Consider the following 27,980-nt stretch of genomic DNA (forward strand, 5'->3'; position numbering starts at 1 on the left):
CTTCCAATCAGAACGGGGCACGGCTGCCGGGGGTTAGCCGTGGGCGGGGCGGAGGGAGCCGTGGCGCCTGGTGGGCCCTAGCGCCGCCGCCGCCATTTTGTGGGCGCTCTCCTCAGCGGACCCCGGCTGTGGGCGCTGGGGGGAGGCTGGTGTGCGGGGCACACCGCGTGAGGGAGAGGTTGGCACTTGTGAGGTGTTCCTACTCCTCCCTGCAAGTATACGGAGTTAAAGCGGTGTTAGAGCTCCGCAGCGGTGAGACATGACTGTTATTAACTACCTGTGACTACAGTTCCAAAACCAAAGTGTAACTTAAGTTTAGGGCAAAACCATAGTATAACCTTGGAGTGATAACATATAGGCATAGTGTACGTCTCTGTCTTGTTCTAGGACTTTGTTAACTTTCCTCCTAGGTCCTTTCCACCTAGAGTTCTGGCTCGACAATTTTCTACTTCAAAAATTTTGAGTTCTGTCAACTCAAGAGGGACCCAACTGAAATTTCAAATTTATTGTAAGTCGGCAGTTTTGTAGCCTAAAGTCAGTATTTGTAAAAAACAAGGTACACTAAAAATACATTATTTTCAGAGGGGAAAGACGTAGGTGCAAACAGCATGAAAACAAACATATTTATATACTTTAATAGCAGTGCTTTATTCAGTCATACTGAGCCAGACTGGCAGAAAGTCACAGTACCTGTTTTAAATCAAAGGTTTATGTCAAGCCAGAAACTTTGAAATGCAGGCAAAAAAATGAAACAAAACAGCACAATGACTTTAGTGTAATATTACCTCATTTACGCTTGCTTATAAATCCCTTACGTAAGAGACTGACAGGAGATACAAATAGGCTAGAAGGTACAGTTGATAGACTGAATAGGCTCAAAATATTTTAGGAAGTGTTATGTTTTCCTTTGGGATGATGACTTGAGACAGGGCTCTGCCACCTTTATTCACTTCAGTATGAGTTGTCACAAAATATTCTCAAACTATGTTTGCTGGGGTTCAGGAGCACTGTATCTTTGAACCTCGTTTGGAGGTGAAGTGTTACCCATTATTAGCCAGCTCATGAGTTACACCATAAGAGACACCCTAGGAATACCTCAGCACCCCGAATATCCATATTCAATTAATGATTTAAATGACAGTGATGCAAATGGAATTTCAAAATGGAATCGTTCGGCATGCTGAGTCAGTTTGCAGAAGGCCATGCCATGTTTCCTCTTCCAGTGATTTTCAGTGCATGGCACTAAATCAAGAATACTTGTTTCTAAGTTTTTCTTTATTTTCAAACAGAAAAAGGGAAATGCATTAAGTATGTGTGCTAAATGAAAAAGAATACAGAAGTATTCTTCAGTGAGTGACTGATAATAGAAGGGGACAGATGCTTAGCTTGAAAGTAACTAAAACTACTGTTTGAGAGCATAAAATCTGCGCTTTAAGAAGAGGGGGAAAAAACATTTAAAGGAGGAAATCTGTCTGCTAAAAGTAAATAAAGTAAAATGTTTTTTCTCTCCAAAATAGAAGTCAATAGGTTCTTCTGCATCTGTGGTCTAAGGTTTGGGATGTTGCAAGTCTAAATGGTAAACATATGCTTACATAAAGTTCTTTTACTAGTTCTTCCATTAATTTACATTTATAGTAACAGAAATATTAGGCAGAAGTAGAGAGAAAGCTGTGTTCCTGACAATGTTTGTTTACATATTTTTTCCGGCTCAAGGAAGATTTAAAATTAACAAATGTATAGCACCGATTTTTCTATTATATTGTGTAGATTAAGTATCTCTTACAGTGTGTTGTGTACAGATTCAATTTCCATTTAAAATAGATTTATACAGCCTTCAAAATCCATCATCTTCTTCATTAATAATCTTCAGCATCACCAGCACAGATAGCAAGTAAAGCACTCTCATAGTGCCCTGAAGCAAAATGCTGCAAGAGAAAAAATTCTGTGTCTGTACTTATTTTTTCTTCTGTTTGTGTGTGACAAAGACTAGAGTGAAGTTATAATGTTTTCTAAAATATTACAGTGTTTTTATAAGGATTCTGGGCCAAGATTTTTTAATTTTACATAACTCAGGCTTTGGTTGCTTGGGCACCTACAAGCAATCCACCTTTGAAAAGTCCAGTCAATTCAGTTTAATGCTTCTCAAGTTCAATACCAAAAAATCACGAGCAACTTCTTACAGCTACTGCACATCTTACAACTGGAGTTTAGCAACAAGCAAAATGCAAAGCGTCTTAGCAAGAGTCATTTTTGTACAATTCAGCAGTCCTAAAGGTATGATTTACGATATGAAGCAAGAGTACAAGAAGAAAAGTTTTTCTGAAGGATGACACCTGAACTCCCAGGATAAGACCAGACAAGGATAACAACGGTCTGGTGTTAGTGTAACCTTGCAGGACAGTGCAAAAGAAGATGGTATCGATTAGCGTAAGAAACTTTTCATGCAAGATATTCTTCAGAATATCCTGCCCTATTTTATTTCCCCCTCTTGCTACTGGGGAGGGTGAGAGTGAGTTGAGAATCCACTGCTTATTTGCCAAGGTCAGCCTGAGGCACTGAAAAGATATGTTAAGGATATTAAACATTACTTTTATTTATTTATTTATTTATTTATTTAAATCTATCGGAGTGAATAGAGATTAACCCTCAGTACTTTTCCAGCAGGGCTCTGCACACGCTGCCTGTGCTGAATATATGCAAAGTGTGTAAAAACTTACTTTAATATCATGAAAGAGCGATTTGCCGTATCTCTCTTTGTATCGTTGGCGTATATTCATCAAGTCAATTTCACTCCTGGCAATGAGAATCCTTATGACTGTCTTATTGTGGAATCCAAACTCCTGAAAAGAAAACAAGATGTGAGGAAACTTGGCAATTGGACAGTATGTGTTTGCCTATCTGTACATGGTAATACAAATTTTTAATGCATAAGCTCATGAATTAGACCACCCATAAAAATATTCTAGATTTTAAAGGAGTTTAGGCTTTGAAAGGTTTTGTTCTACAGAGTTCATATGCTTGAATAATAGAATTCATATTAGTGAATAACAGAGATTCCCCACATATAAGTGTGTCTTAACTATGCAGTGAACCTTTTAAAAAGAAAAAACATGAACTTTAGCCAGTTGTCATAGGTAATAGGTAGTTAGCTGTTGTGACTTCATTATGGAGTTCAGTCAACCTATATTAAAGCCAATAATCTGTTTCACAACAGCTGCTCCCCAGTGTGAATTCAGTGAGATTTTTAACCACTGATTTAGAATTTAGCTTGTATTCAGCTGTGTTATATTTTAATTGTTTCTAAACAAATTTTCACGTTGTGATCATATGGAGAATGGAGACATCTAGTGGCAATAAAAGTAATCAAAATAGATTTGTGGGTCCTGTTTACCAATTTAGATTGTGTAGAGCCAAATGGGTACTTTTATTGTCTAGCTATTCATATTGAAATCTTGTTCCCCAAAAGGCAAGTAATAAGTGATGTTAAAATAGCTGTGTATGGAGAATTTGATACACACTTGCTGGCTAGATTAAAATCTTTCCTATAAACCACTATGGACTGTGATTTCAAGCATTAGAATCCTGTGTGGGTTTTTTTATGTTGTACTGTAACGGATGTGTAAAAAGCTTTTGGTGTAATCTGGGCATAGGTTGATTGCAAAAACAGACACAATTTGAAATTCTTGCATTTCTTCCAAGAATTATCTGTGTTCATTAAAACAGTTTGTGAAAACAGAGAAAGATACTAATTAAAACAAGATGCAGATGTTTATTCTTAGTCCTTCAAACTTTTTCAAGTTATCTGAATGCATTACACACATTATCTGAATATAATACTGAAGAAAACTATCTGCATGATATTTTTTAAATTTTAAAATGAGATTTTAATCTGAAAAGTAGTCTTGATACAGGACCTTTGAGAAACATTACTTTTTCTGTTAGCTGGTATTTCCTGGTACTTTTGGCAACACTTCTTGGCATGTGCCAGAATCCTCTTTTGATCACTCTAAATACAGCCTCTTCCTCTCTGCCCGCAGGATTTTCCTTGGTTCTTTGCTGCCACAGGTCTGATCAAAAGAGCTGACAGCAGTAGCAGCAGCATCTGGAAGAGGGTACTTGGGGCCCTGTTGAAGTGTTGCTGAATAGTTTTGCTCGATGGTACTGGCTTGAATCCCATCTCTGCTATCCATGTTCTAAAATGATTTGTAACATTTTACCTATGGCCTGCTTTTATCACCGTCCTCTGAAGATAATATTTAAAAGACTATGCTTAAAAGGTTACATTTTATTTTTTTATATAACATAATGTCTCATTATTTCCACTAATGACTGCCTCATTATTTTCATTAATGAATGAAAACCAAATGGAAATATCTTCAGTGACCTCTTGTAGGAATTGTGTGTAGGTGTTTCTTTGCATTGACCTACATTTCATCTTGGCACTCATGTTGTTTAGTGTGTTAGTACTTACACACAAAGATAGAGGAACCTGCATGTATACATAGAGGCCCACAAGAAAATATGGCAATTTGTTTTCTTGTAACAGTAATTTGTAATTTAGTTACTTGTGATACTTATTAAATCTCTAGAGCCAAAAATAGCATAGTATGAAAAGTGCATATGCAGTCTGCACAGCAGGTGGAGATACAGTCCAGAGAAAATAAAAGCTTTCAGTTATAAAAAAAAAAAAAAAGAAAAAGAAAAAGAAAAAGGCATTTACCACACATATCTTTGTAAAAAAATCTAAATATTTAACCTACTACTGTTACTGTTAAATCCTAACTGTTGCGTAGGCACTACTGCTATGAAATTTATCTAGGTACCAAAAGTTTTAAAACACACGATCACACCGAAAAGATTGAACAGATTGATTTGTAAGTGTTTGTTTAAGAGTAAACAAGCAAACAAAAAATAGGGAAGCTGCTTTTTATGATACATGGAAGACTACTTACGTGAATTGCATTGTAAAGCCTATAAGCAAAGTAGGAAGGCTTGTCACGAACGCAGAGAACTAGGAGAGAAGTTACAACAGGTAAATATAAGGTTATTATAAAATCATTTCTGTTGGCCTGGGTAGTGCTACCCATGACTCAGCTTAAACTTATGCTACCAGTTTTCACAAACATGATTACATTTATCGGTTAAGTCAAAGTCTGGTACTTATTTTGTATGGGTGCTCATTACTTTTGCATAGGAGGGCTTATTAAATACCAGTGGATACTCTCATATGATATTGGCATAGAAATGTTATGAACCTTGTTCTATAAATGGAAAACAAAGGCACATAAAGCTTAATGCTTATTTGTATACCAGTGAAACTCCTGACAAATTTCACCAATGATTTAATGTATGTGCAATCAGTTGCTAATGCATCTATCATTGATCACACAAAATTTATTGTCAAATCAAGAACAGTTATCAGTTCTGTTCAGTCAGAATCTCATGCTGCATATATACATTTTTAGTTTTACACAAACATGGAACAGTAATTCTGTTCAAATACCCTTTTCTAATTATATCTTCTAATTACACAGCATAGGAGAGTAAAGTGTAGAAAAACATCAGAAAAAGAAAAGTATTGTTCTATCTAATATAACATATTAGATATTTATTAAGAGATTACTGCTGTTATAAAATAATATTTTTATGTTACCTATTGCAACCAGCAATTCTTGAAAGTATCCATCGTAACATTCATTAATGGCATCTACCAAGTCTTGCCCAGAGATATTTTGGAACTCCTGAAAAACTTGGGGAAAAAATCTTCCTTTATTATTGTTCATTAACAGCAGTCAACTTCCCTTTTTTCCTCCTTCACCCCAGTATTATAACTCTTGACTTTATTTTTTTCTCTCCATTTATTTTCAATGTTTCATTGAGTTTATATACCCCAAGTAAGGCAATCTAAATGAGTAGCCTGAAACCTGGCTTCCAGGACACTCTCTCCTTAGATTTTCCAGATAGGTTTAAAATGAATGCACACCAAACCCTATTTTTCAACAGGGAGCTCTAATAAATTCTCTGCCAACCTGTGCTTACGAAACTTGTAAGAATTTTGTGTCAGTAAGATATCTTCCATGCTCATCTTGGCTAAAACTGGCCAAAGGTCCAAAGATTATGAGAAGCACATGATATATAGAACTTGTCAGTATCCAGACATGTACACTCTTTGGATAATGCAAGCACGTGGACTTACAGATACAAATATACAGGGCATGCGTACACGAGCTTTAGGAGAGCAGGAGAACTTTCAGCTCACTGCCCACTACAGAACTTAAGGAGAACTACATCTCATGGTCTTCAAATCTCTTGGACACAGAGCATAGGCAGGTGTGTTATGTTGCGTTAATACCACCATCACCAGCCTTACAGAAGTCATGATAGAGGAATTCTTTGGTTGCTCCATGACAGCAAAGTAGTTCTAAGCTGCTGTTGTAAGCTGGCATAAGAAATAGGGCTAGGTGCACAAAGACAAACTTGTCACCAAGCAGACTTTTTTCCACTGCAGAGCAAAAGACATCTCAAACTTGTCACCAAACAGATGTCTCCTTCCTATAATGGAAGTTTTTTTCAATCTGTAATTTTGTCTGACTATATAGTTTTAAATAAAATTTCCCAGTATGTTCCTGTGTTTGTGTATCTTCATTAAGAGAGCAGATGTGGACCTTGCAAGTTCACCCATCAAAAACTTCTTCGAAACTTCTGTGGAAATGCTTCAACACTGCAATGTGTTTTGACATACAAACATTTTTTGAGAATACTCCGACTGCCTCTCCCAAGGTGGGGCTCCCAAAGTGTTTTCACTCATAGTTAAGAGCTACTTAGGAAAAACAAGAAAAATAGATTAGAAAAAATCTGCCTCCTCATGCTGTGTTGTGTGCACACTGAGTGCAGCCCTAGCCTATTGTCTTTCTTTGGCCATGCATTCTTGTCTCTTTTATTAGGCATTCTGACGTCTATCTGTTGTATCTACAGCTGTCTGTAGGCATCAGGAAAGTTCAATTTTGCATTACTTCCAAAATCCCATTAACATCAGTGGGATTCTGAGAGCTCCAAGAGTTCAAACTTAGGTTTCAGGCTAGTACTCTGCTGCACACTGAGCTTCCTGGTATGTAAACCATGCTTTTATTAGCAAGTCAGATTTTTCCTTTCCACTGTATGTTCAAGCAGCTGAACCGCTGGATTACCCATCCACAACTGCTGGTAACTCTTATTGCAGAGAATCATTTGCAGCATGTTTTTGTGTTCGCCTGTTTTCCGCTGACACGCTTCCCATAGAATCTATTATGCCAGAAAAAATGAAAAAATGCAGATTTTAAGTCAGTCCTAAATCACTTTTCAGCATTTGCATTTGTTCTTTTTTTATGTTTGAGAAGCCCACTTGTGACTGTATTTACCATTGCATCCTGAGCAGCTGAAGAAGGATCTGCATATCCTTCCATCCTCGTTCCCTGAGGAAAAAAATAATAAAATCATTTTATTCAAAAGTTTAATCCTAAATGTAGGAAGATGATGTTTTCTCTATATGATGCTGTGTTGTGATTCTTGAGATACCACACACAGATTTTTACACTGGGTCAGTGTATTAAAGAGTTGAATTTGCAACCATAGAAAATATCTTCAAGTTGTTATTTTATGTCTTCGTTTCCTGTAAGCAGAGGAACTCTGGAATGACAGTCTTATGAGAGGAAAAAAATGTGGAAGTGGATAAACTGGCCCCATAAATATCCCATTTTTAGTTTGATTTTAAGTAAGACTTTACCTTACTACCACCATGCCAGTGCTATGATGTTACATTGCTTACAATAATATGTAACTGCGAGGGGAAAACAAGTATAACAGTAGCATTTGCCATTCACTGCTTATTTCTTATCAATAGGCATATTGCCAGAAGAATCCTTTCTCAGTTTTTTTCTCCCTGCACAAACTGTAGGAGCAAACACATCAAATAATGGCAATTTTTGCCTGCTTATAATAATTGTGTAAGTAAGACTAGGAAATTGTTTGACAACTCATAGAATGACTGATTTGTAGTTCTTTCCTGTTAAAAATGTTAATTTGTATTTTAATGAAATTGTAAGAATTTCACACAGCAAAGAGTGGAATTCCTAGTAACGGGATAAATTACTTGAAGGAAATCATGCCGGAATGACTGCATAAAGTTACATACATGCAGGGAAAAAAGACAGTCAAGTGAACAATAACATAAGAGAAATATTACCCTACATGAGTCAAATGCCCACTTTCCCCAGTAACATTTAATAGTGACTACTCTTGGCATAGTTTTGTTGGAGAATCCCATAATATGTGTAATTATTTTTTAAATTCGAGAAAATGATCATATTTCAATTCATACCCAAAGAGAATTAGAATTAAAATCTTCTCTTTGTATCATGCAATAATTTAAATTAACCTGAAATTGTAACTCATTTAATTTGTTTAGGAAGAACTGACTATTCCAGAACCATTTCCTTCCGGAGGATTTTGCTGCAATACACTGACTGATGGCTGATTTCTGTAAATTCTAATGTGCCTCAGTGTGGATATCAAAACTGTAATTACGACACTATAGCAGTTGAGTAGTTTGCTCTCTACGTGTGAAGCATATTGACTTCTGTTTGCAATTAGATGTGTGTGTCATCAGTCCCAGGATTTAACAGAAATCAAAGCAACGGGCTTTGGAAAGAAAACAACGCATTGGAAAAGTTGCTATAGAATAATCTTTAAGTTGGATAGTACTGGAATGAAAAAGGATATTCTTCACTGAAATATCACTGACTTTTAATATAAGACCATATCCAGACATGGATGAGTCAATTAATAAATATAAAATACACAGTATAGGTTAGTAAAGCTGTAATTTCCTGCAACTGTTCTTTATCTTGAAACAAATAACTGTTAGATCTTATCTACAAAGTTGCTGATATCAGGCCTCTTCGTGAATATCTGTGGTTTAACAAAGACTAATAATTTAGTCTGAGATAATTTATTTTAAATTTATTCTCTTGACAAGTAAAAATTTCCCATGGTTTTAGTAAAGGTGAGAAGTGAGGTTGCCTAATCTGTAGCTCTTCATTTTTTAAGCATGGAAGACTTTTCATTATTAGAGGGAAAAGTACTCCAATGTTAGAAAATATTGCCTGTTTTTAGCTTCTACCTTTCAAACATCAGCTTTTTATCTCTGTACCTCAGTGAAGCCTACTGTCATTTCAAGTCTTAGTAAGAAACATCCTCCCCAAACAGACAAACACATAGAGAAATACAGATATACCTTATGTATGCTATTATTTGCTGACATTCGTTTTGCCATTATTTGTTATTCTGGTTTACAATACATTTTAAAGATACTGAGCATGGTGACTTCAATGAGAACAGGAGATCACGATCTCACAAGGATCAACAGCTTTGCAGCATAAAACTGGAAACTGGTAATACCGCAAAAGTCGGTGTGTGATAGTGAGAATTTTTGTGCCAGCATGCACACGTACTGTGTTTTAGCATGTGCAGTAGTACAAAGAACGTAATGTTTGAAACAGGGAACTGCATAATACATGCTGTCATAGTCCAATGTGGATATATCTCCATTTTTGCAAAATGCCTAGGCTGGATGATGAAACTTATATTCTGACAACAGAGAAAACAGAGCTTTAAAAATGAAAATCTCTTTTGTATATGAAAGTAGACTCCTTTTGAGATGAGACAGATTGACCAGAAGGTCAGCAGCTGAATATCCAGGGACTTACTAATAAAATACGCTGTTGACTTTTGCCTCCATCTGAAAACCAAAGTTAAAGTCGAAGTAAATGAAGTAATGCCAGTTCTCTTCCTCATCTGCTCTTTCCCCTCTCTTTTTCAGAAGTGTATCCCTGTTGAGCTAACTTGAGCTGCAGTCACTTTAGTATTTAAGGCTTCTCAAATAGTATCAAAAGTAGCTCTGATTTTTAATAAATATGCCATGCTGTTTGTTTTTACAGTACCTGAGCAAGGTTCATAAGCGTGTCTCTGAAGTGACCTGAAGTCTCAGAATCGATATCTTGTTGAAGATCGTTATTATATTCTAGGTTAAAACAAAAATGTGTAATCTAAATCAAAAATGAACATGCTCTGAATATTACTAATGAAGATTAGCAAAAAAAGGATAAATAAATGGGCTGCAAATACGTGCCCATTTTCTAAGGTGATAATTGCACAAGAACCCATGCAGGCTCCACATGGACCTAACCCCAGAGGGGCTCTGCCCTGCCTGGGGGCCTCAGCCACTGCCCTGGCAGCCCTGCCACTGCTGCTGCTGTCTGATGGTGGGATACTTGGAAACACCCCCTCAGAGAAGGTGAGTTGAGATTTCAGCCTGAGAAAGCACTTTCTGAGCAAAACTGTTCATGTGCTTCTTTTGAAAAAGTGTGCCCAAAGTTTCTGAAAATCTCCAAATGTGGCTGCCAGGTATTTCAAACGCAATAGGCAGCAATGAATCTCAAAAATACCGTGTCATATTTTGAATTTTAAACATTATGCTTTACCTTTTAAAATATAGTTATGAGGAGGGAGGGGGAAGAAGGGAACCAGTTAGCATTGAAAAGTCATTCTTGTAGTTCAGTTCCGTCCCTCATGCTAATATATCCAGGCTAATACACATATTACAGCTGCTACTGTACACTTGTAAAATACGTTACGCATTAAGTAGGCTTCTTTCATCTGGAATATCTCCATATTTGATCTTGAGGCTAATATGTCAATTAGACAGTTTTCTTCTGTGTCTACTCCCTGTGTAGAAAGATGTAAATATGAAAAGATCTCATTAGAAACCACAGCTTTCAGAAGACAGCAATGCATATATTAGATGTAATAAAAGAATAGCAGTCTCTGCTGGAGCAGTGTATGGTGCACCTTTGCAAGCTCTACCTTTTTAAATAGAAATTGACTTTAAATTAATAGTAGAGCCTTGTACTGCAAATATACTCCTACTTTGAATTTCAGCACGTATGCTAATAAGTAAGTGGGGAAGGAAGCAAGGCTATTGTTGACAGAAACATAATGGGAAGAATTTTAGAGTTTGAGTAAGAATTCAGGATTTGCTGAAAGAAATTGGATGCAAAGACTGAGCATACATGCGCAGCAAGCGTTCAGGCAAGCTGAAGTGAGTATGAACACCAGTACTGTGTGGTGCTTCTGTCTTTAAGGAACACTGGCTCAGATCCTGGGAAGAAAAGGATTATTTATTTTTATTTTTATTTTTATTTTTATTTTTATTTTTATTTTTATTTTTATTTTTTCTTGAAAATGTGCAATCGGTTCAATTTGAGTGGAGTGATCATTGCTTTATCACAGGGTAGTTTTAAGTGTTTATTTAAGTACATGCTTTGCCAAGGAAGTATCGGTCTCTTCAGAGGCAAAGCCTTAGTTTATGGCAGTGGGGCCAGGACGTGGGATAAAACTGGTGGTTGCTGCTACCTTGTCCTTTCCCAAAATACCCACCCAAATAAAAGACAGGAACCTCTATGTGGAAAAATTTCATAGCCAGTATTTAATGCAGCTATTCAAATTAATTTTGTAAGTAACATACAAGAATGCTTGCAAGATCAGGGCCTTACATTTCCCTGTAAAACTATATCTTCAGTTACCCAGTTTACCACAGGTGTATTTGTTGCATGACTAGGATATAATTTTTGCTGTTTTCAGCATACCAATAAATAAACTTCCCCTAGCTCTCATATCCTAGTGTACTGTGAAGTACCTTTCCAGCTGTTTATCAACCATTTAAATATATAAAACATCAATTAAACTTATATTCAGTAATATAATTGGTGACCATGTGTCTGAGTAATTCTTAATTAGAGATGTACCTTCAAGGCATGCCAGAGCTCATGGGCGTCATAGGAGGCAGGTGGATACATCAGGCCAACCATGACTTCTTTGAAGTGATGAGAGAGATTCTCTTTTAGGTCTGCTATCAAATCCTTGAAAAGAAAAAAAATGCATAGACGGGATTATTTCAACAGTCACACTTCACAAAGACAGCTTAAAAATATTAGCACTTTTCTTTGTAAATGAATGAACTGTCCAAGACAAATGAAGGTGAACTGTCCGAGATGAGTTCTAGAGAAAATTATGTAACAAAAATCTTTTTAAAAATAGTTCCTACTCCTTTTAGTACATGTGAGATGGCAGTAGATACACAAGCAAGGAGACCATACAGGCTTGTTGATTTTTGCTTTATTAGAATACAGAAGAAAATTCAGGGGTTAAAGTGCAACTACTATTTAATGGCTTGGAAACCTGAGTACAGCAGTAGAGCATCTGCAGCTTCCCTTGGCATAGTCCCTGTGTGAATCTGTAGGAGCTAAGCCCATGGAAGTCAAATCCTGTAACACGCAGGCAGTTTCTTTTACTTTTTTGGGGGTTTTTCACTATGTGATTAATTTAAGAAATCATCCTTATTGCTCCCAGTGCATAAAAATATCTGCTTTGGATTACTTACTGAAAGGTTCTGTGCTTCAATTTATGTATATATTATATTCAAAATGAATTCACAACTTCTGGCAGATGCTGGATAAATAAAAAGGAAGCTGTCCTCTTCCCCCAGCTGTGTCTCAGTACTCACTTGCCAGTAAGTTGACTAATGGATGAGTTTCCTTCCCACTGTCCCCTTCCCCAGTAGCATCCTTCAAAACACTGAGAATGACAAAAGCCTGACTATTATTCAATTGCTGATTCTGATTAAGAGGAACCTTATGCAATTTTTTCTCTTTCTTTTTCCCTTTTTTAATTTTTTTTTTATTTTTTTTTAATTTTTTCCCACTGGACAGCTCTCAGATAGGCTCTGACCTAAGTCTGAAATTAAAGGAGTATCAGAAATGGTTCCTATGATATAAACTGTTATTGTACAGGTGTGTACATTGGTTTGGATATATATCTGCATGTTATGAAATTAGTAGCTAGAGTAGCAGTGAAGCAGGTTGCTTACACATTAAAAATTAGATTTATGATGAAGAAACACAGAGTCTTCACTGAATGCACGTTAGATGCATTTGACAACCACTAAATCACACATGGAATAGAAATTAATTCCTTAAGATATTTCACTTATGACAACATGCCTGTGGGAAAATGGGTTCATAATACAAATGGGTACTAATTAAAAAGTACCCCTGCAATCAGAACTAAGGAAAGTTAAGTATAAAAAATAAGAAAAGACAACTCTAATTTGTCATTATCAATATTTCCTAATTGTTTTTGCTGAATTTTAAAGGCTGTGTATGTCTGAATCATGGAGCTGGTTCTGTTTTTTTTACAAGGTATATTCTGTAGTCAGTGATAATCTTTTAGTTACCGATAGTAGATCTGGAAATGGGATCAAGGTATCTATCTCTTTTTATACATTTGAGAACTTGCATTGTTCTTCTGATGGGCTTTTTGTATGTTTTAATAACACAAACCATTAACTGTTCAGTAGTCCAAACATTAAAAAAGACCTTGTTTTAGATATGATAAATTTAGATACAATACATTAAAAATTTTGAAACACCTTTCAAAGAATCATAGATTTAACATTAAGTGGCTCAGACAAGTACTATGCTTACTTTCTGGGTAGGGTTGCATGGTGTAAGGTCTGAGAATGTCCATGCTTGAGTTGAGAACACTAATCAGTGAGTGAGTAAAAATCCAGCTCCCTGTAACTGGTGGTATGGTGGTTTTTTGGTGTTTCAACCCAAATAGAATACTCTTTTATTATGTTTCTAAAGACTTGGAAAAAGTATTGCAGAAAAGATGTTCTCCCCACAACATGTTATGTTTCCCCCAAACCAGAGGAAGAATTAAGTCTTTCCAAAAATTCTTGCTTGGTCATCAAAGGAACAGAATGAGCTATAGAAGGAACTTTGCATGTCCTTTTTTTTTTTTTTTTTTTTTTCCTAATTGTGTGGCAGAGGTAGTGATAGTTAGGGAAGGGGAACTGTGTGCCAGTCTGTTGGCGCCAGCCAGCTGTCCGCCAGGTTTTTGACTCCAGTGACTGACCTGAGAGAAGGACTGACCGACTGCACTGGAGACAGAAGTAAGGAAAGTACAGAGTGGATCTGTCATACCCTGCCATACATGTCTCTGTATGCCTCAGCAATCATAAGCCGCTGTGAATTGCAGCGCTGCGTTAGGATGTCAATCAACACATCTTTTTCACAACCTGAAAGAGAAACATGACACAGACTCTAAATTAACAAAGTGTTGTTATTTACTTAGGCTTGTGATTGTTCATGTTTTGTTCAAAAACATTAACCTAATTTCTTGAAAAAAACAGACCAACAGATTAATATCCCACTGGTATTTATCAAATCAATATTTGCTTTGCTTATGTACCTTTCACTTGCTGGCATAATACCAGCAAATAGTGGAGTCTATGTTATTATGAGATGCATCACCATCTCTCTCAAGCAAAATGGATTTGAAAGCATCAATAAAACAGATAACAGCTTTCATCTGTTCAGAACTAGGCATACAAGAAGAATTTGTGGCTGAGCCTGGGAAGTCATACTATTATGCCCTCTTGATATTGATTAAATTGTCATTTCAGGATTAGGGACCTCTTTAATGGGAATGACAAATTCAGACCATTTGTTGAAAAACTGGAAGATACGTTCAGAGGAACTATAAAAGATAAACGATGAAGTTTTAAGGAATATTTTATTTTAAAAATCAATTTCTGAGTGCATTTTGTTGAAGGTTACCTATGCTTTTTTTGCTTGGTCACTATACCTTAGAGCTAAACTTCCATAACTCATCAGTATTAGCTGCTTAGGAAAAAGAAGATAATGATTAACATATTCTGAAAATTATTTTGTCATTTTATTAAGAATATCTAAATGCCTAAATAACTTTACTCGTTTTTGTAATACCACTGGTATCAGTGGAATAACGTGACTAATCCTCCTTACAAGAATGAATGTTGTATGCAAAACCTGGGGCCAAAGGTGTCAGTGCTTGTAAAGACTATGGAGACTTAAACTATTGTAAGCTGAACGTCATATTTTGCCAGTTCTCTTTGAAACTAGAACTTTGTTCTATGTACTTTGCTAGGTAAATTAAAGTAGGGTTAATGCATATGTATTTACAATAGGAAATGACGAGAACCATCTTTATACTGTCGTGTTAGCAACATTGCATTAAAAGTGCTATTTGAAGTCTAGCAAAATGTTTAAATAAAACTTCACCTGTAGTGAACTTAATCAAAAAAAGCTAATTCTTGTTGTTCTTAGTAATATCCATTACAGCGTTTCATTAGTCATCAAGACTGAATTCCCCACTTTTCCTTTAAACAAACTGCAAACAGAATGCAGGATTTGGTGTTGCACAACCTTGTGAAAATCCTGAGAGATATAAAAATTGTGATACATGCAAAATCTTAATTTGAGGAAAATGTTTCACATGATAGTGCAAAAAAAAATCTTTCAGATCCTCAGCAATACCAACTTTGTTCAACAGGAAACCAGAAAAAATCAGAGGAAAGGAACAGAGGAAAATGCAGAGGAATAGCAGTGAAAAACACTTCTTTTTCATTCATAGACTGAAAGCAAAAATTGCTCCAGAGGAAAAGGTAGTCAATACTTTAACAATGTCTTCTCCATTTATTTTTATTTCTTGATTACTACTATTTAAAAGATATAACAGTTTCTGTTAATAGCTAATTGTTGAAGTTACAATTAAAAATTTCTGGTTTTGTCCTTCACTGTAGTGATATAACATAAAATTCTATTTTTCTCAAGGAAAGCATTCACTACTATAAGTGTTGGTATATGTTTTAGTTTAATCTTAATCATATCTGAGTTCCTGAAAACACATAAGTTATTTGGACATCACCAGTGAGTCTTACTGTGATACCTTTTGAGAATCAACACGTATGTGGTGATGCTTTTAATATTCCGAGTGTGTGTATATATATATATATATATGCCTTATTCTGAAATAACAGACATGTTAGAATCAGTCAAGATACTTACTAATTCCCTGCAGGGCTCCTCCTAGCACCTGCGCATCCATAATAGGGTTAAAATTTGGAGCAGGAAAAATTGTTCCTTGTGTCTGCTAAAGGAGAAAGAAGCCTTTAGTTGAGGTGTTTTACATCTTTAACTGAATATATAATTCTGGTAAAAACCAACAATCATAAGGTTAAACAGTCTTTGCTTTATGTGGAAGAGTATGCTAAGTTTTAAATTTATGAAATGGAATTTGCAGTAAACCCTAGGAAGGCTGTATAAGTTAGGCCTGAAAAATAAGGTTTTAATATAACTAATGTATTTTTCTCATTAAGATGTAACAGCAATGTTGTCTTTCTCTATTTCCTAAAATTTTTCTGAAAATATTCTTTTATCTTTCAAAGTTAATTTGTGATATCCCTGACAGTCTTCAATATCTATTTCTCTTGATATTTCTAATTTGAAAGGACTAATGAGAAAATAATGAATGAGATGTTATGAGATGTTAGGTTGCTTAAAAAGCTAGTAATTTTTTAAAGAAATTATGTTACTGCTAAGTGGTGTGAGGTATCTTTCTGGTTTGCCACGTAGAAGGCAACACCATTTTTCTAGTTGCTTTTTAACTGATTAAATTATCCTCAGTTCATTCTCAGTGATACTTTGTTTCATACATTCTTATTCTTTTTATGAAATTCATGAATAGTAAATGGAACTGATGTACTCATTTTGATAGAATCACAGATCTAGGAATATACAGATGAAAATAACTGAGGTTGAAAGCTGCTTAGCTCTGTCCCTCGGTTAACCTCTTTAGTTCCTCTGAGGACACTACCTGCCTTTTCAGACTTACCCAGTATGAAGATTATCTTTTATGATGATTCCTGTTCTCAGTCAGTACACCTGATTAAAATAACCCTCTTAACCTGAAATTTCCATGTCAGTGGAGAGTGGGATATAATTTACAAATGCAAATGGTATTTCTATACAAATACCTAGAATTGGGAGGAACACTAATTACATTAATTAATTTTTCTTTTTTTGTTTGCTCTACATACACTTGAAAGCCTTTTGTATATGGTGCCTTCAGTAGTAATGACATACACATACTGGTTTTGTGTATGGCCACTAATGATGTGCTTTCCTGGCTTGCAATTTTAGCAAAGGAATTAAAAAGCAACAAGCAAGAAGTAGGTATGTTTGAAGAGAAGGAAGATAACATATTTTGATCTGTTTGATGATCTTCAAACCTACCAAGCAAAAGTAGAGGCAAACAAATTGTCAGTGGCTAAGTGAGGAAAAGAATGTATGGTCAGAAATTTAAGATTTTTAAAGGAGTTACTTTACACACAAAAAAGAAAGTACTTGCTGACAGAAATATCTTTCTGCAGTTTGGTCATCATTTTAGGTACAAGGCCCTACTTTTATAACTGAACATAAAATACATACTACCATTTTACTCATTAAAAACTGTCAGGAAAAATATGAGAGAAAATTCTTTGCAGATAGGGAGAGAAACACTGACCATAAAGATGACAATGAGACCATGCCAATTTTTATTAGGTGATACATAATGTACCTAAACTGAATTGCAGACTCACCCACAAGCCATCTTCCACCCCATCTTCCCCTTTCAATGTGGGAATTGTCTGTGTGTCCTGAGCCTCACTGGTCATGTAACATATCTGTTGGTTACGATTAGCCTCAGCAATTAAGTGAGTATTTATGTCCTCACGACTTCCTATTTTCTTATAGCACACATGCTCTTCAGATGTTGTTCACCAGAAGTCTCCGAGGCACGTGCCACTGGCAGCAGTGTGGAATTTGAGTTCTGTTTGGCCAGATGGTACATGAGGTGCTAGTTGTGGTGATTATTTCTCCCCTTTCCTTGCTAGCATGCCAAATAGTGCAGAGCATCAAAGACTGCTGTTCCAGGAGACAGAAATGCATGAACTCTGTGGCTGATAGTAAGGTAGCTGGACAAGCCACCGTGAAGATTACTGATAAACAAAATCACTATGGAAAGAAGTGTTGCTGGAAGATACTGTTAGAATGCAGGATCAAAAATGTATATTGATGTATGCTCTGAGATAGCAAAATGAAATTTAGCTTTCTGCCTCTGTAATTCATGCCTTTCAAAATGTCTGAGCTACTAAAATAGCTCATCAATCTTGAGAGGAAAACCAAAATAAGTCCAAAACCAAACTGTTATCAAATATTATGTTAGGGTTGCCAAAACAGAAAATGTTTTGATGGGAATAATAATAGAGAATGATAGAATGTAAGTGGATCTCGAGTTACACATACAAGACTCAAAGACTTTTAGGATAGACTTTAAACCAAAGATAGAAAGTGTAAGCATATCTGACATTCAGTTTAGTGCTCTATGAACCTGTCACAGCCCTTGCTGGTCAGAAGGATGGTGGGGAGAGAAAATCTTGGGGATGTACGTATTTAATCAAATTGAATTTAAAGTAGCAATGCTGGCTCTTCATCTCTGCAACAGCTGTGAACAGGTTTAATTCCCAGAAGGATTAGTTATCTCAAAGTATTTCACAATTTCAGGTTTGTGGTTTCACAAAGTGAACCGCTAAGTCACTTTTAGTCTTTTCAGCACTTACGATATTTGCACTAGAATCACAAATAATTAACTAAATGAATGCTTTAACTGTGGATTCCTGCATAGTCCTTGGAACTAAAATTTTGAATATGTATCTTTATTCATGAAGCGGTCAAAAACAACAAAAAGGCCTTGCATGAATGAGTATTTGCAAGAATATAATGGAGGGATTCATCATAGCAAAAGCAAAACCAGTTTTGAATACACAGATTTGCAGACTTGTAAGTTTTTGACCAAAGAAATCAACACAGCTCTTGCAATTTATCTTTCAGGCAAAATAATGGATACTTGAATGGGCTCAGTTCCCTTGTGGCTCAGTGGAGCTGCTGAATGCTTCTTTTAGAAATTATTCACTACCTCATTGCTTTAGGTTCGCCATCAGCAGATAAAACATGATCTAGTAAACTCCCTAGATTAGATCTAGCAAGGATCTAATTAATGACATAATGCTTTTAAGTAGAATCAAATTAAATATGAAGGTTCCCTTTGAGGGGAAGAACCTTCATACTTTTATTTACCTTTAAGCAAATTAAAATTGAATTAAATTTTTCCTGTAACATACACATAGTAATTGGCTTTGTCATTCATCCCCCACAAGACATTTGTGCCAGTGTTATTTTTGATGAGGATTTCCAATGTCCCTTGGATTTGGATCTTCCGAGTGGTTTCTCATCAGACTCAGCACTCTGCCAATATATAAGAGTTCTCTGAAGTGAGCTCTAGGTTTTACATCATATGCACAGGATCCTTGGAAGGAATTTCTGCATTACTAATTGATGTCTCCTTGTTGGCGCAGCTCGCAGAGTTATTGCTGCAATGTAACTTTATGAAAATACCCTGCTATTTTGTGGTGTATACCCAATCTAACCTTTAGGAAGATTTATTCTATCACAACCTATGTCAGTTCTATCCTGCAACCGCTTTCATAATTTCAGTCTTTGACAAGCCTGTGGAGTTGTTCCTGGTTCATTTTATGCATTTAGTTGCACAACCTTCAGGAGTATATCACTTAATAAACTTGATTCCACCTGTTTTCATTGAAATTTTGATGTATGGTCACCAACAGATCAGAGCCAAACCTTCACAGAGAGCTTTGGTGATCTGGGGTCTGAGTTCAATATGATTCGGCAGTGAGAGCCTACTACTTACTGTGTGCTGCAACCATTCGTTTTCTGTCCTGTAGCAAAGAATTCCAGAGATCTGTGTGATATTTACCGTGGAAAGCAGAGCCTAGGAAATTTACTGGCAGACAGTTTAGTAGAGACAGGGATTGCTTCTTCAACCATACAGACCTGTCCGTGCCTCTCTGAAGTAAATCCCGCACAGACCATCTGTACCCTTTTCAGAGAGGACAGGGCATAGCACAGTACTGCAGAGGCGATAGTGGCAGTACTATCCTGTGGGGACAAGATGCTACGTGACAGGTGAGAAGGTAAAAAAAAACTTGCTTCAAAAGCAACACAGAAATCCAAGAGGTTGCTTTTCTGAGAAACTGACTCTTCTAATGTCCTCTGGTGCAGTGTTATGGGGAAAGTGTAAGCAACTTTCCTCCAGAAAGAGATGGTGCAGTTTTAAGTTGTTGAGCAAGACTGAATGATCACAGTAATCTTCTGTACTGAGAGAGAAGCCAGGAGGTTGTGGCAGGCACTGTGTTTTGTAAAGGTTTGCTACAGTCTTGTGGTCATTTAGAAGTGCATGTAGTTACAACATTCTTTTGCTCAACATTCCTGAATAAAATGAAAAAATACACCAAAACAGTGATCACCTTGGGAAAGCTGGGTCTCTGTTCCCATAGTCTAGGGCTCAGGATGCAAAATTGTGCTTCCCAGCTAAGTTATTATCCAAGGTTTGCATGTCTAAGTGTGCCTAGGAAACACATGTATAGCAGCAGTGTTCATCACTGCACAAACTGAAAGGGCAGATCAATAGAGCCATTTGGTTACTGGATAAAATTAGTACAGACTGAATGTTGTTCAGAGAGCAGGCAACCACAAGGCAGTAAATTGTCCGTTTCCATTACCTTTGGTTAGAGAATTTCTACTGTCCTGTTTTGCAGTAGGCCATTTTTAGTGTTGATTAAACACCTGAGTGTAATTGCATGTGCTGCTGTTTCACTTCAGTCATTTTTATTGAAGTCAGCTGTGACTGACCAATAAACCCCTGTAATGGAAGAAGGCTCAGTAGAGATAGGTATGGGTGATGTGCTTATGAAGCTCAGTGTTTGTGGCAGGGAGTGTTAGGGACTGGTAATAGGAATCATGGAGGTATCAAACCGTGTAGTGCAATTGCTGTATTTTGTTAAATGTTACTTCCATTTGTATTGTTTTCAGTATATTTTGTATAACTCCAAATTAAAACTCCTGTGTAACATCAATTATCATTGAATAGGTACGTTGATATTAAATGTTGTACTCTCCATGTGTGGAATATCTGAAAAAAGCTGGTTGGAGGCTGTTGGACTCTGACAGAAAGTTTTGAGTCTATGGCCATTTCTGTTATGTTTGCACGTCTCTTTTTTTCTGCAACTTCTGAAAAGCACAGGGAAATTAATAATATGATCTCATTATTTTTCTTCTGTATACCTTAAGATGGTCACTACAGGGATGTTGAGTTATTCCCCTGTTGAGTTTTTCTCACTTAATGCTTATTTCTTAAAATGCACTTAATTCTTCCAAATGTCTATGAGAAGATTCTGAACATCTAGTGGAACTTATCTGAAAGAGAAAAGTCTACCTACATACAGAAGAAATAAACCTTAAATGCCCTCCAGTGAATGAAATGTCCAACAGGGTTCAGAGTAATTCAAGCAACAGCTCCCCATCAATCAGGATGAATTATTAGGAGGGACATAGCACTGGTACCATCATCAGATTCCAACAGCTTTGAGGCAGCAATCGCATTACAATAACTCCTTCTGCAGATTAGTTGAAAATATTTTGCAGGAGCAGAGAGCACATTATAAATCAGATGAATAAAAATCACTACAGCTCCCTCTGTAAAACAGAAAACATGAGGTGGCAACTACTGTGAGACAGAGCATCAAGAATTACTATAGCCGATCACCTAAAAAACAAGACAAACCAAAACAAATAAGCAATCTGTGCTTTTATCAGAGGCCATCCTAGATAGAAACAAGGTAAAAAATTACTGGTGTGCCCAGCAAGAGCAGTATTAACCCTCAACAAAAATCACTACAAAGCATGTTGTGGACCTTGAGCACTGGGTTGTTATAAAGACAAAAGAATTCAGAGGCGAACAGGATCAGCTGAACAGTGGATTAAGACACACACACACACAAAAGGCTACGCTTATGCTGATAACACCTTTCCTTTTCTTAAGAAATAGTTTGACACAGGTGTTATTGTTTATAATTCAGCACTTCTAAGTTATAATTTATAATGCTAAAAACTAGATTCTAGCTTTTCATCTACAGAATAAGTTTGTTTTGTTAAAAGTAGGCTCTTCCGAAGTTAAACTTTTCTGGTCATTACTCTAATGTTAATTCAGCTTCAATCTGCTGAAATTGGCTTTATCAGTGAAATTTTAGAAGAGGAAAATCTAGTAAAATACACAAATGCTCTTATATGTCCTTAATCATTAAGCTGTTTCTAGATTCAAACCAGATATTAAAGAATCTAGGACTACTTCCATTATCTCGAAGGAATGCAGGCCAGGATCTTAGTGCTTTCTCTAGCTCTGGGTTTAATATATCTGAGTTTCTCTCTGTAGGAAAATCCCAGTTTAATTATGTATTTGTAATCAGCTACTGTATACTTAAACTAAAGTTCAAGGAAGTATTATGTCTCCAGACTAAAACCAAGTATGCTATGTGGCTTCTGTCTTCAAATAAAAGTGACTCAGAGGTTCACTGGAGTACAAAAGAACTAAGTAACATAGGTGCTGAAATACAAAACTGCTAAAGTCAGGAAAGAGGGCAAAACATGGGACACACACAAAAAAAATCTAAAATTCATGCTCACACCAACTTTGTAATCCTGAATTTCACACTTAAAATTAATATTATGTTATTTCCTGTGAACAAAAATTGTATTTCGTGGCAAAGTTCAATCTGCAGCAGTGAAAGTTGTATTGCAGTTTTCATGGTGATGTCAAAGGAGAAGTTAGAGATACTTTCACTGAATTTGATTTCTCTAAATATAATGCTCTGGACTCACCCACACAAATATCTATAAAAACAGAGATTTATTTCCATAAAGGTGGTCCTGTTGGGACCTCCAGTTTATACATATCTGTGTTTGCTTGAACATGTGCATTTAACTCTTGAAAAGAACTGATTCCAAAACAGCAATGCTAACAGAACAGGTTTCTGTAGAGATGATGGAATGAATAATAATGAAGGTAGAGACTAGAAAGGGACTATACAATTTTTGATAAATCTGAAAAAACGTACTTGCACTCTACCTTCCTTCTGTACAAATGCAAGGAAGTTACAACTTTTCCTGACCAAAGCCATAAGCAGTTCAACAAAAGTATCTGTAAAAGCTGAGGCTGCTTTTATCAATTTACGATATGTAAAGTTCAAGCAATTCAGTCTTGTGATGGAAAAAGCAATCTCAAGTATGAACAACCTTCTGATAATATTTGTTCAGTAAGTCATTCTGCTGATAACAAACAATCAAAGTCAGACTCCTTAGTCTGAATGTTTCCCATAAGGAATACCAACTAAAATAAAATGCTTGCTTTAATAGCTAACTACATGCTATGTGATAGCTATACTTTTGCAAAGATATCCTCTGTGTGCAACTTTATTATTAAAAAAATGTTCACAAGTAATTTTAGTTCATTATGAGAGTTTATTGTATATTTTATACTTCATTTATGAGACAGTAATGGGAGAGAAACATTTAAACGTAGAAAATTCAGTCTTTGTCCAAATTCTTCCATCTTTCCCTGTATGTGTATTTCAGAGAGGGTACAGATCTCTTCTTATCTAGTTGCTGGTAGTTTTACCTCTGTACGTACTGTGGGAAGCCATTTCCTGTATGTAATCTCTGCTAATGAAGTTGCACAGTGTTGTTAAATCTGTCAGAACTACTGCTGTGAATACTTTCTACATCTCATTCTTAATCTTGGTTGGCTCCATCCTGTCCAGTTGTTTTTATATAACATATGCAAATACTAATATTTACAACATAAAACATAAAGAAGATAATCTTAAAGAATATACTAAATTTTGAAAAAAAACACAACACTATTTCTAATTCCTTTTTCATGTTACTTACAGTTCTTAATCAATAGTATATTAATCTATTGAGATTTCTTCAAAATTACATTTAGATCTAAAGCATGCTCTTAAGACTTGTCCTCAGTCTAAGGTTGTGTTTAATGAGTAGACAAGAAATTAACGTGACTCATAACTCCATCCTATGCGAGTCCTGCTTTCTTGCTTGTGATTTGTTAGTGCTCTTAGAAGAGTGATTTTCTGCTGTTTTGTTGCTGAGTCCCATGTGAGAAAACTGCAATTGCTCCATAATGGACGCAGTATTGAGGAACCAGCAGACATCCAGGAGAGGACGTCTGCATGTGCTCCACATTATATCTATCTGCCCATTCTTTCTCCTCAGCAGGGAAGTCTGCTTCACTGGTTAGGAGCCACTGAGCTAGTTCATAGAAACCTCCTTTAATTTCTCTCCCTTACCAGCCATGGAGGAAATGAAATTAAAGAGTAAAAATTTACCCAGCCTGAGAATCCACTAAGATACTTTTTCAGAGAAAGTCAGTAATCAGATCTTGATGTCTTTCATGAGGCAGAGTTGTACTACACTGTCTACATTTGCTTGCCTGCTCTTTTACTTCTATAGTTGAGAAAAACAAAGGGCTAATCTTTACATGTTTTAAAGGAGATGGAATGGAGAGACAATATTCACACCAACATTTAATTTGCAGTATTTTGGTGCAATTGAGAGGATCAAGCTAGGATATAAAGTCCTCTCTGCTTAAGTCAGTCTTAGGGGCTGATTAATGCAGAAAGATTACATTAAATGAAGCCTAAAATAGCTGGCATAATCATCTCCCTCAGTGAAGAATCAGTATGTAATCTGTCAGGTTTTTTCTGATAATGCTACCAAACCAGTGCAATATTGTTACCTTACAAATATAATTTACCAATTTTAATGACTTAAAAGTGAAATAATTTATCCTGTAAGTTCTTATAATTTACTACCCTTAATACCAGGCAACATATCACTTGAAGATGCAGTGTCAATGATTTAAATACAATTGGTCTTGGTAAATCAGTAGATGAAAAGAAACTGAACTTTTTGAGTTCTCCAAATAAAATGCATCTACTAGGTTTATTAGGTGGATTAGTTCTTGTCTTACTTTTGTTATCAGGAAGAGGTTAGTTGTTATTAATTAAAAGAAAATAGGAAATTAAGAAAATCCCATTTCAGTTATTAACTGGTCTAGTAAAGAGTGTAAGATCCCAAAGAAAACCAGACACATAGGTAAAAGCCATTCAAGATCTAGTTCTCTAGGAAAAAAAAGAATATATATATATAATGCTATAGGAAGAAATATTTTACTGATGAGATTGGAACAATTAGTGCAATTATGCTTTCAGACAAAGTAAGTAACAAAAAACTTGTCTACTCTTTAAAGAATTCTACATTGATCCATAAGTTTATTGGGAATGCACATGCAAAACACCTTTAAGAGGAATGACTCATTATTCCTATTAGTAATTTATTAAATACATGAAAATCCTTAGTGAACATAATTATCAGTTTGCCAGGTGCAGAAAGCAGTTTCATATTTTGCTGTCACAAAATGATAACTAATAGTAGTTTTCAGAATGGGGAGTTAAAATTGCACTATGAACTTTCATTTTCTTGAAGAGATCATATGGAAGCATCTAGTATATTTCTACAATTTATTAGTTAGGATCAATAATCAATAACTTTTCCTGTGTTATAGTGCTTTTAGAGGTACCACTTTTTAGTTTAAAATATTTTTCACAATGTGAACAAAAACAAATGCTTGGGAGTGATAAAAGTATATAGTTACTTTATGCAGTTATGCAGACTGTGAAAATAGAAACCCACCAAAATACTGGTGGTTTTATACACCATATAGTGGTATCATCTGAACAACTCATATTTTAATGTTTAATACGATTTGGTGGTAGTATGCAACTTTGTGTCTCGTTCAACAGCTTAGTGCAAGTAAAGAAAAACCACAAACTCACAAACAGGTAGCAGGAACTGATAATTCTGTATTCTTTACACTTCATTTCAGACACTGCATATATACTGTCAGTAACCCCAGAATTAGACATAAATCTCAAATAAATGAACTTCACATGAGATTAATTTCTACCAGTGGAGCGAAATGGGTCTCAACACATGTCAACAATTCAGAAGCAATGAAGAATTTAGAGATTTCAGAGAATAGATCATTATACTTACATAATCTCCACAATACATTTTGATGCAAGTCTTCAAGTTCAGTTGAGATCAAAACAGTAACTTTCCTAAAATAGATCTAACTGTTTAGTGAACTAGATTGTAATAGTTAACTCTTATTCTGTTTTAGAGAATTGAGAGAAACCATCCAATCACATTGACACCAAGTACCAAGGTTACAATGGAGCAGGAACACCGCTTGGTACTGTACGTCCTCAGGTTTTATAGATTCACTGTATACTTAGTCATTAATCATATGTGAGTAAATATGATTGTAATGTAAGTAAACAGAGGCATTAGCACAACACCCTCTGTTCTGCTGTGTTGATTTTAAAAATCAGAATTCAGCTAGTCACAGAATGAAATGTTCACCTGCAGAAAGGGCTTGTGTTAATGATTTACTTTTCAGATTGGATCTGGTTTAGCTCCTTTTTTTCTCGTGCTGAAATCACTGAGCTCATCACTTATAAATATTTCTACCTGGCACACATAAGAAGATGCTTTATAGCCATTGTGCATTACCTGGAGTAATGAGCACAGATCCTTGAGCCTCAGTAGAACCATGTAGATGAAGATCTCCCTTGATGTTTTCATACAAGTTACAATTTGTAAAATCCTGCAAGAGATGATCAAAAATTCTATAACATTGCTGTGTTTGAAGAGTTACACCGAATCCAAACCACCAAATGGCAGCAAAAATATATTTTTCATAGCTGCTACTTTTGTTTTCCCCTGTTAATGACAACTATTACTGTGATAAGGCATTGAGAAAATACAGTTTCCTCAGAAAAACAGGAATATAAAATAGAGGTACAGAAACAGTCTGTATGTCCTCTAGCACAAAAGGCATAAGCTACCATTAACCTGATTTCGTATCAGTATGGAGAGTTAATTTTTCTGCAATAATTGGACAGAAATTGTAGCACAAAATCTGAATTAAATGAATTCCAATTTTCTTGGTTTTGGTACTATATCCATGAAATGCTTTGTAGCACTCATTAAAAGCTGTTTTTTTTTTCTGTCTTTTTTTTTTTTTTTCCTTTTTTCTTATAATTTAGAAATTTCTTTTGGAAAGAATGAAAAAAATCAATTATTTCTTAGCCTCAGTATCTTAACAACCCTTCTAATCATTCAGAAATTTTTATCTCAGCTTCTATGTATTCTGCAGTATTGATTTGAATACAAGCTTCTGCATTTCGGTGTGTGCTGTATGTAAGGATTAAATGTCAGTCCTTACGTATAGGTTGAAGAGTTTCATAGAGAAGCGTATGCATGTGAAACATGGTCTTCAGAATGGCACGTCTTTGCTTTTTCATTAGGGCTGTGGTAGATCTTTTTCTTTAGTGTAATCATACAACTTGCTTTAATCTCTGTATTTCAAGCGCTGTGCAAGGATGGTTGGGGAGTACAATCCCACTGTGCAGCTAAGCTAAATGATCTGTGACGAGTCTGATCTGGCTGCCTGGAAGACTGCACATGCAAGGTACTGAAGGTGATACCTGGAGTGAGATCTAGTCTCCTGATGATACATGTTTTTAAACAGTGATAAGAATATGAGAACATTTTAAGCCTCTCTTTTTCAAACTCTATTTTTACATGCATTTCCTTGCTGTGATTAAAATGTAATGCTATTAATCTTCAGTACAATGCAGAATGGATTAAATTTACAGGATTACAATGTTTTTGTCTGCTTGTGTCAAAACCTGCACTGGTCAGGAACCATAGGGCTTAAACAAGTAGACAAAAAGTTGTGGTTCTGTGAAATACTAACACATAGCATATAATATGAGGAAACCATTTAGCTGATTACAGAACTGGATTTTGGCTTTAATGAATCACTCTGAGAGAAGCCATGGCAGGGTCTTGGGATAAAGTGTTCAACAGAAGAGGAGGTTTCAGCCTCCTTTTCCCTGTGAACGCCCTTTGGTTGTCCTTTCCTTCCATTGCCCTCTCTCTAAGGCAAGAGGCAGGGCTTACAAC

At 35.8% G+C, this 27,980-nt stretch overlaps 1 protein-coding gene across 1 annotated transcript; it reads right to left on the reverse strand.

Annotated features, from left to right (window-relative positions):
- Nucleotides 1-48: 48 nt before the first annotated feature.
- On the reverse strand, nucleotides 49-26,021 carry ANXA10 (annexin A10). The gene is made up of 12 exons (XM_040555296.1): nucleotides 26,004-26,021; nucleotides 15,984-16,065; nucleotides 14,079-14,173; nucleotides 11,841-11,954; nucleotides 10,671-10,761; nucleotides 9,978-10,057; nucleotides 7,398-7,451; nucleotides 7,188-7,281; nucleotides 5,654-5,749; nucleotides 4,953-5,011; nucleotides 2,718-2,840; nucleotides 49-1,925 (listed from the first exon to the last, which is right to left on the reverse strand). The coding sequence occupies exons 1-12, from the start codon at nucleotides 26,019-26,021 to the stop codon at nucleotides 1,857-1,859; spliced, it is 975 nt and encodes a 324-aa protein (XP_040411230.1). The 3' UTR covers nucleotides 49-1,856.
- Nucleotides 26,022-27,980: the final 1,959 nt, after the last annotated feature.

This window comes from Cygnus olor, chromosome 4, assembly GCF_009769625.2.
Source record: "Cygnus olor isolate bCygOlo1 chromosome 4, bCygOlo1.pri.v2, whole genome shotgun sequence".
Taxonomy (NCBI): domain Eukaryota; kingdom Metazoa; phylum Chordata; class Aves; order Anseriformes; family Anatidae; genus Cygnus; species Cygnus olor.

Bases quoted from the DNA above. Each gene is read 5' to 3' on its own strand.
- ANXA10 (XM_040555296.1), bottom strand. The intron at 14,174-15,983 runs GTAAGTATCTTG...TTTCTCTTTCAG, and splicing joins AGGAGCCCTGCAGGGAATTA to GTTGTGAAAAAGATGTGTTG. The intron at 1,926-2,717 runs GTAAGTTTTTAC...TTTCTCTTGCAG, and splicing joins CGCTCTTTCATGATATTAAA to CATTTTGCTTCAGGGCACTA.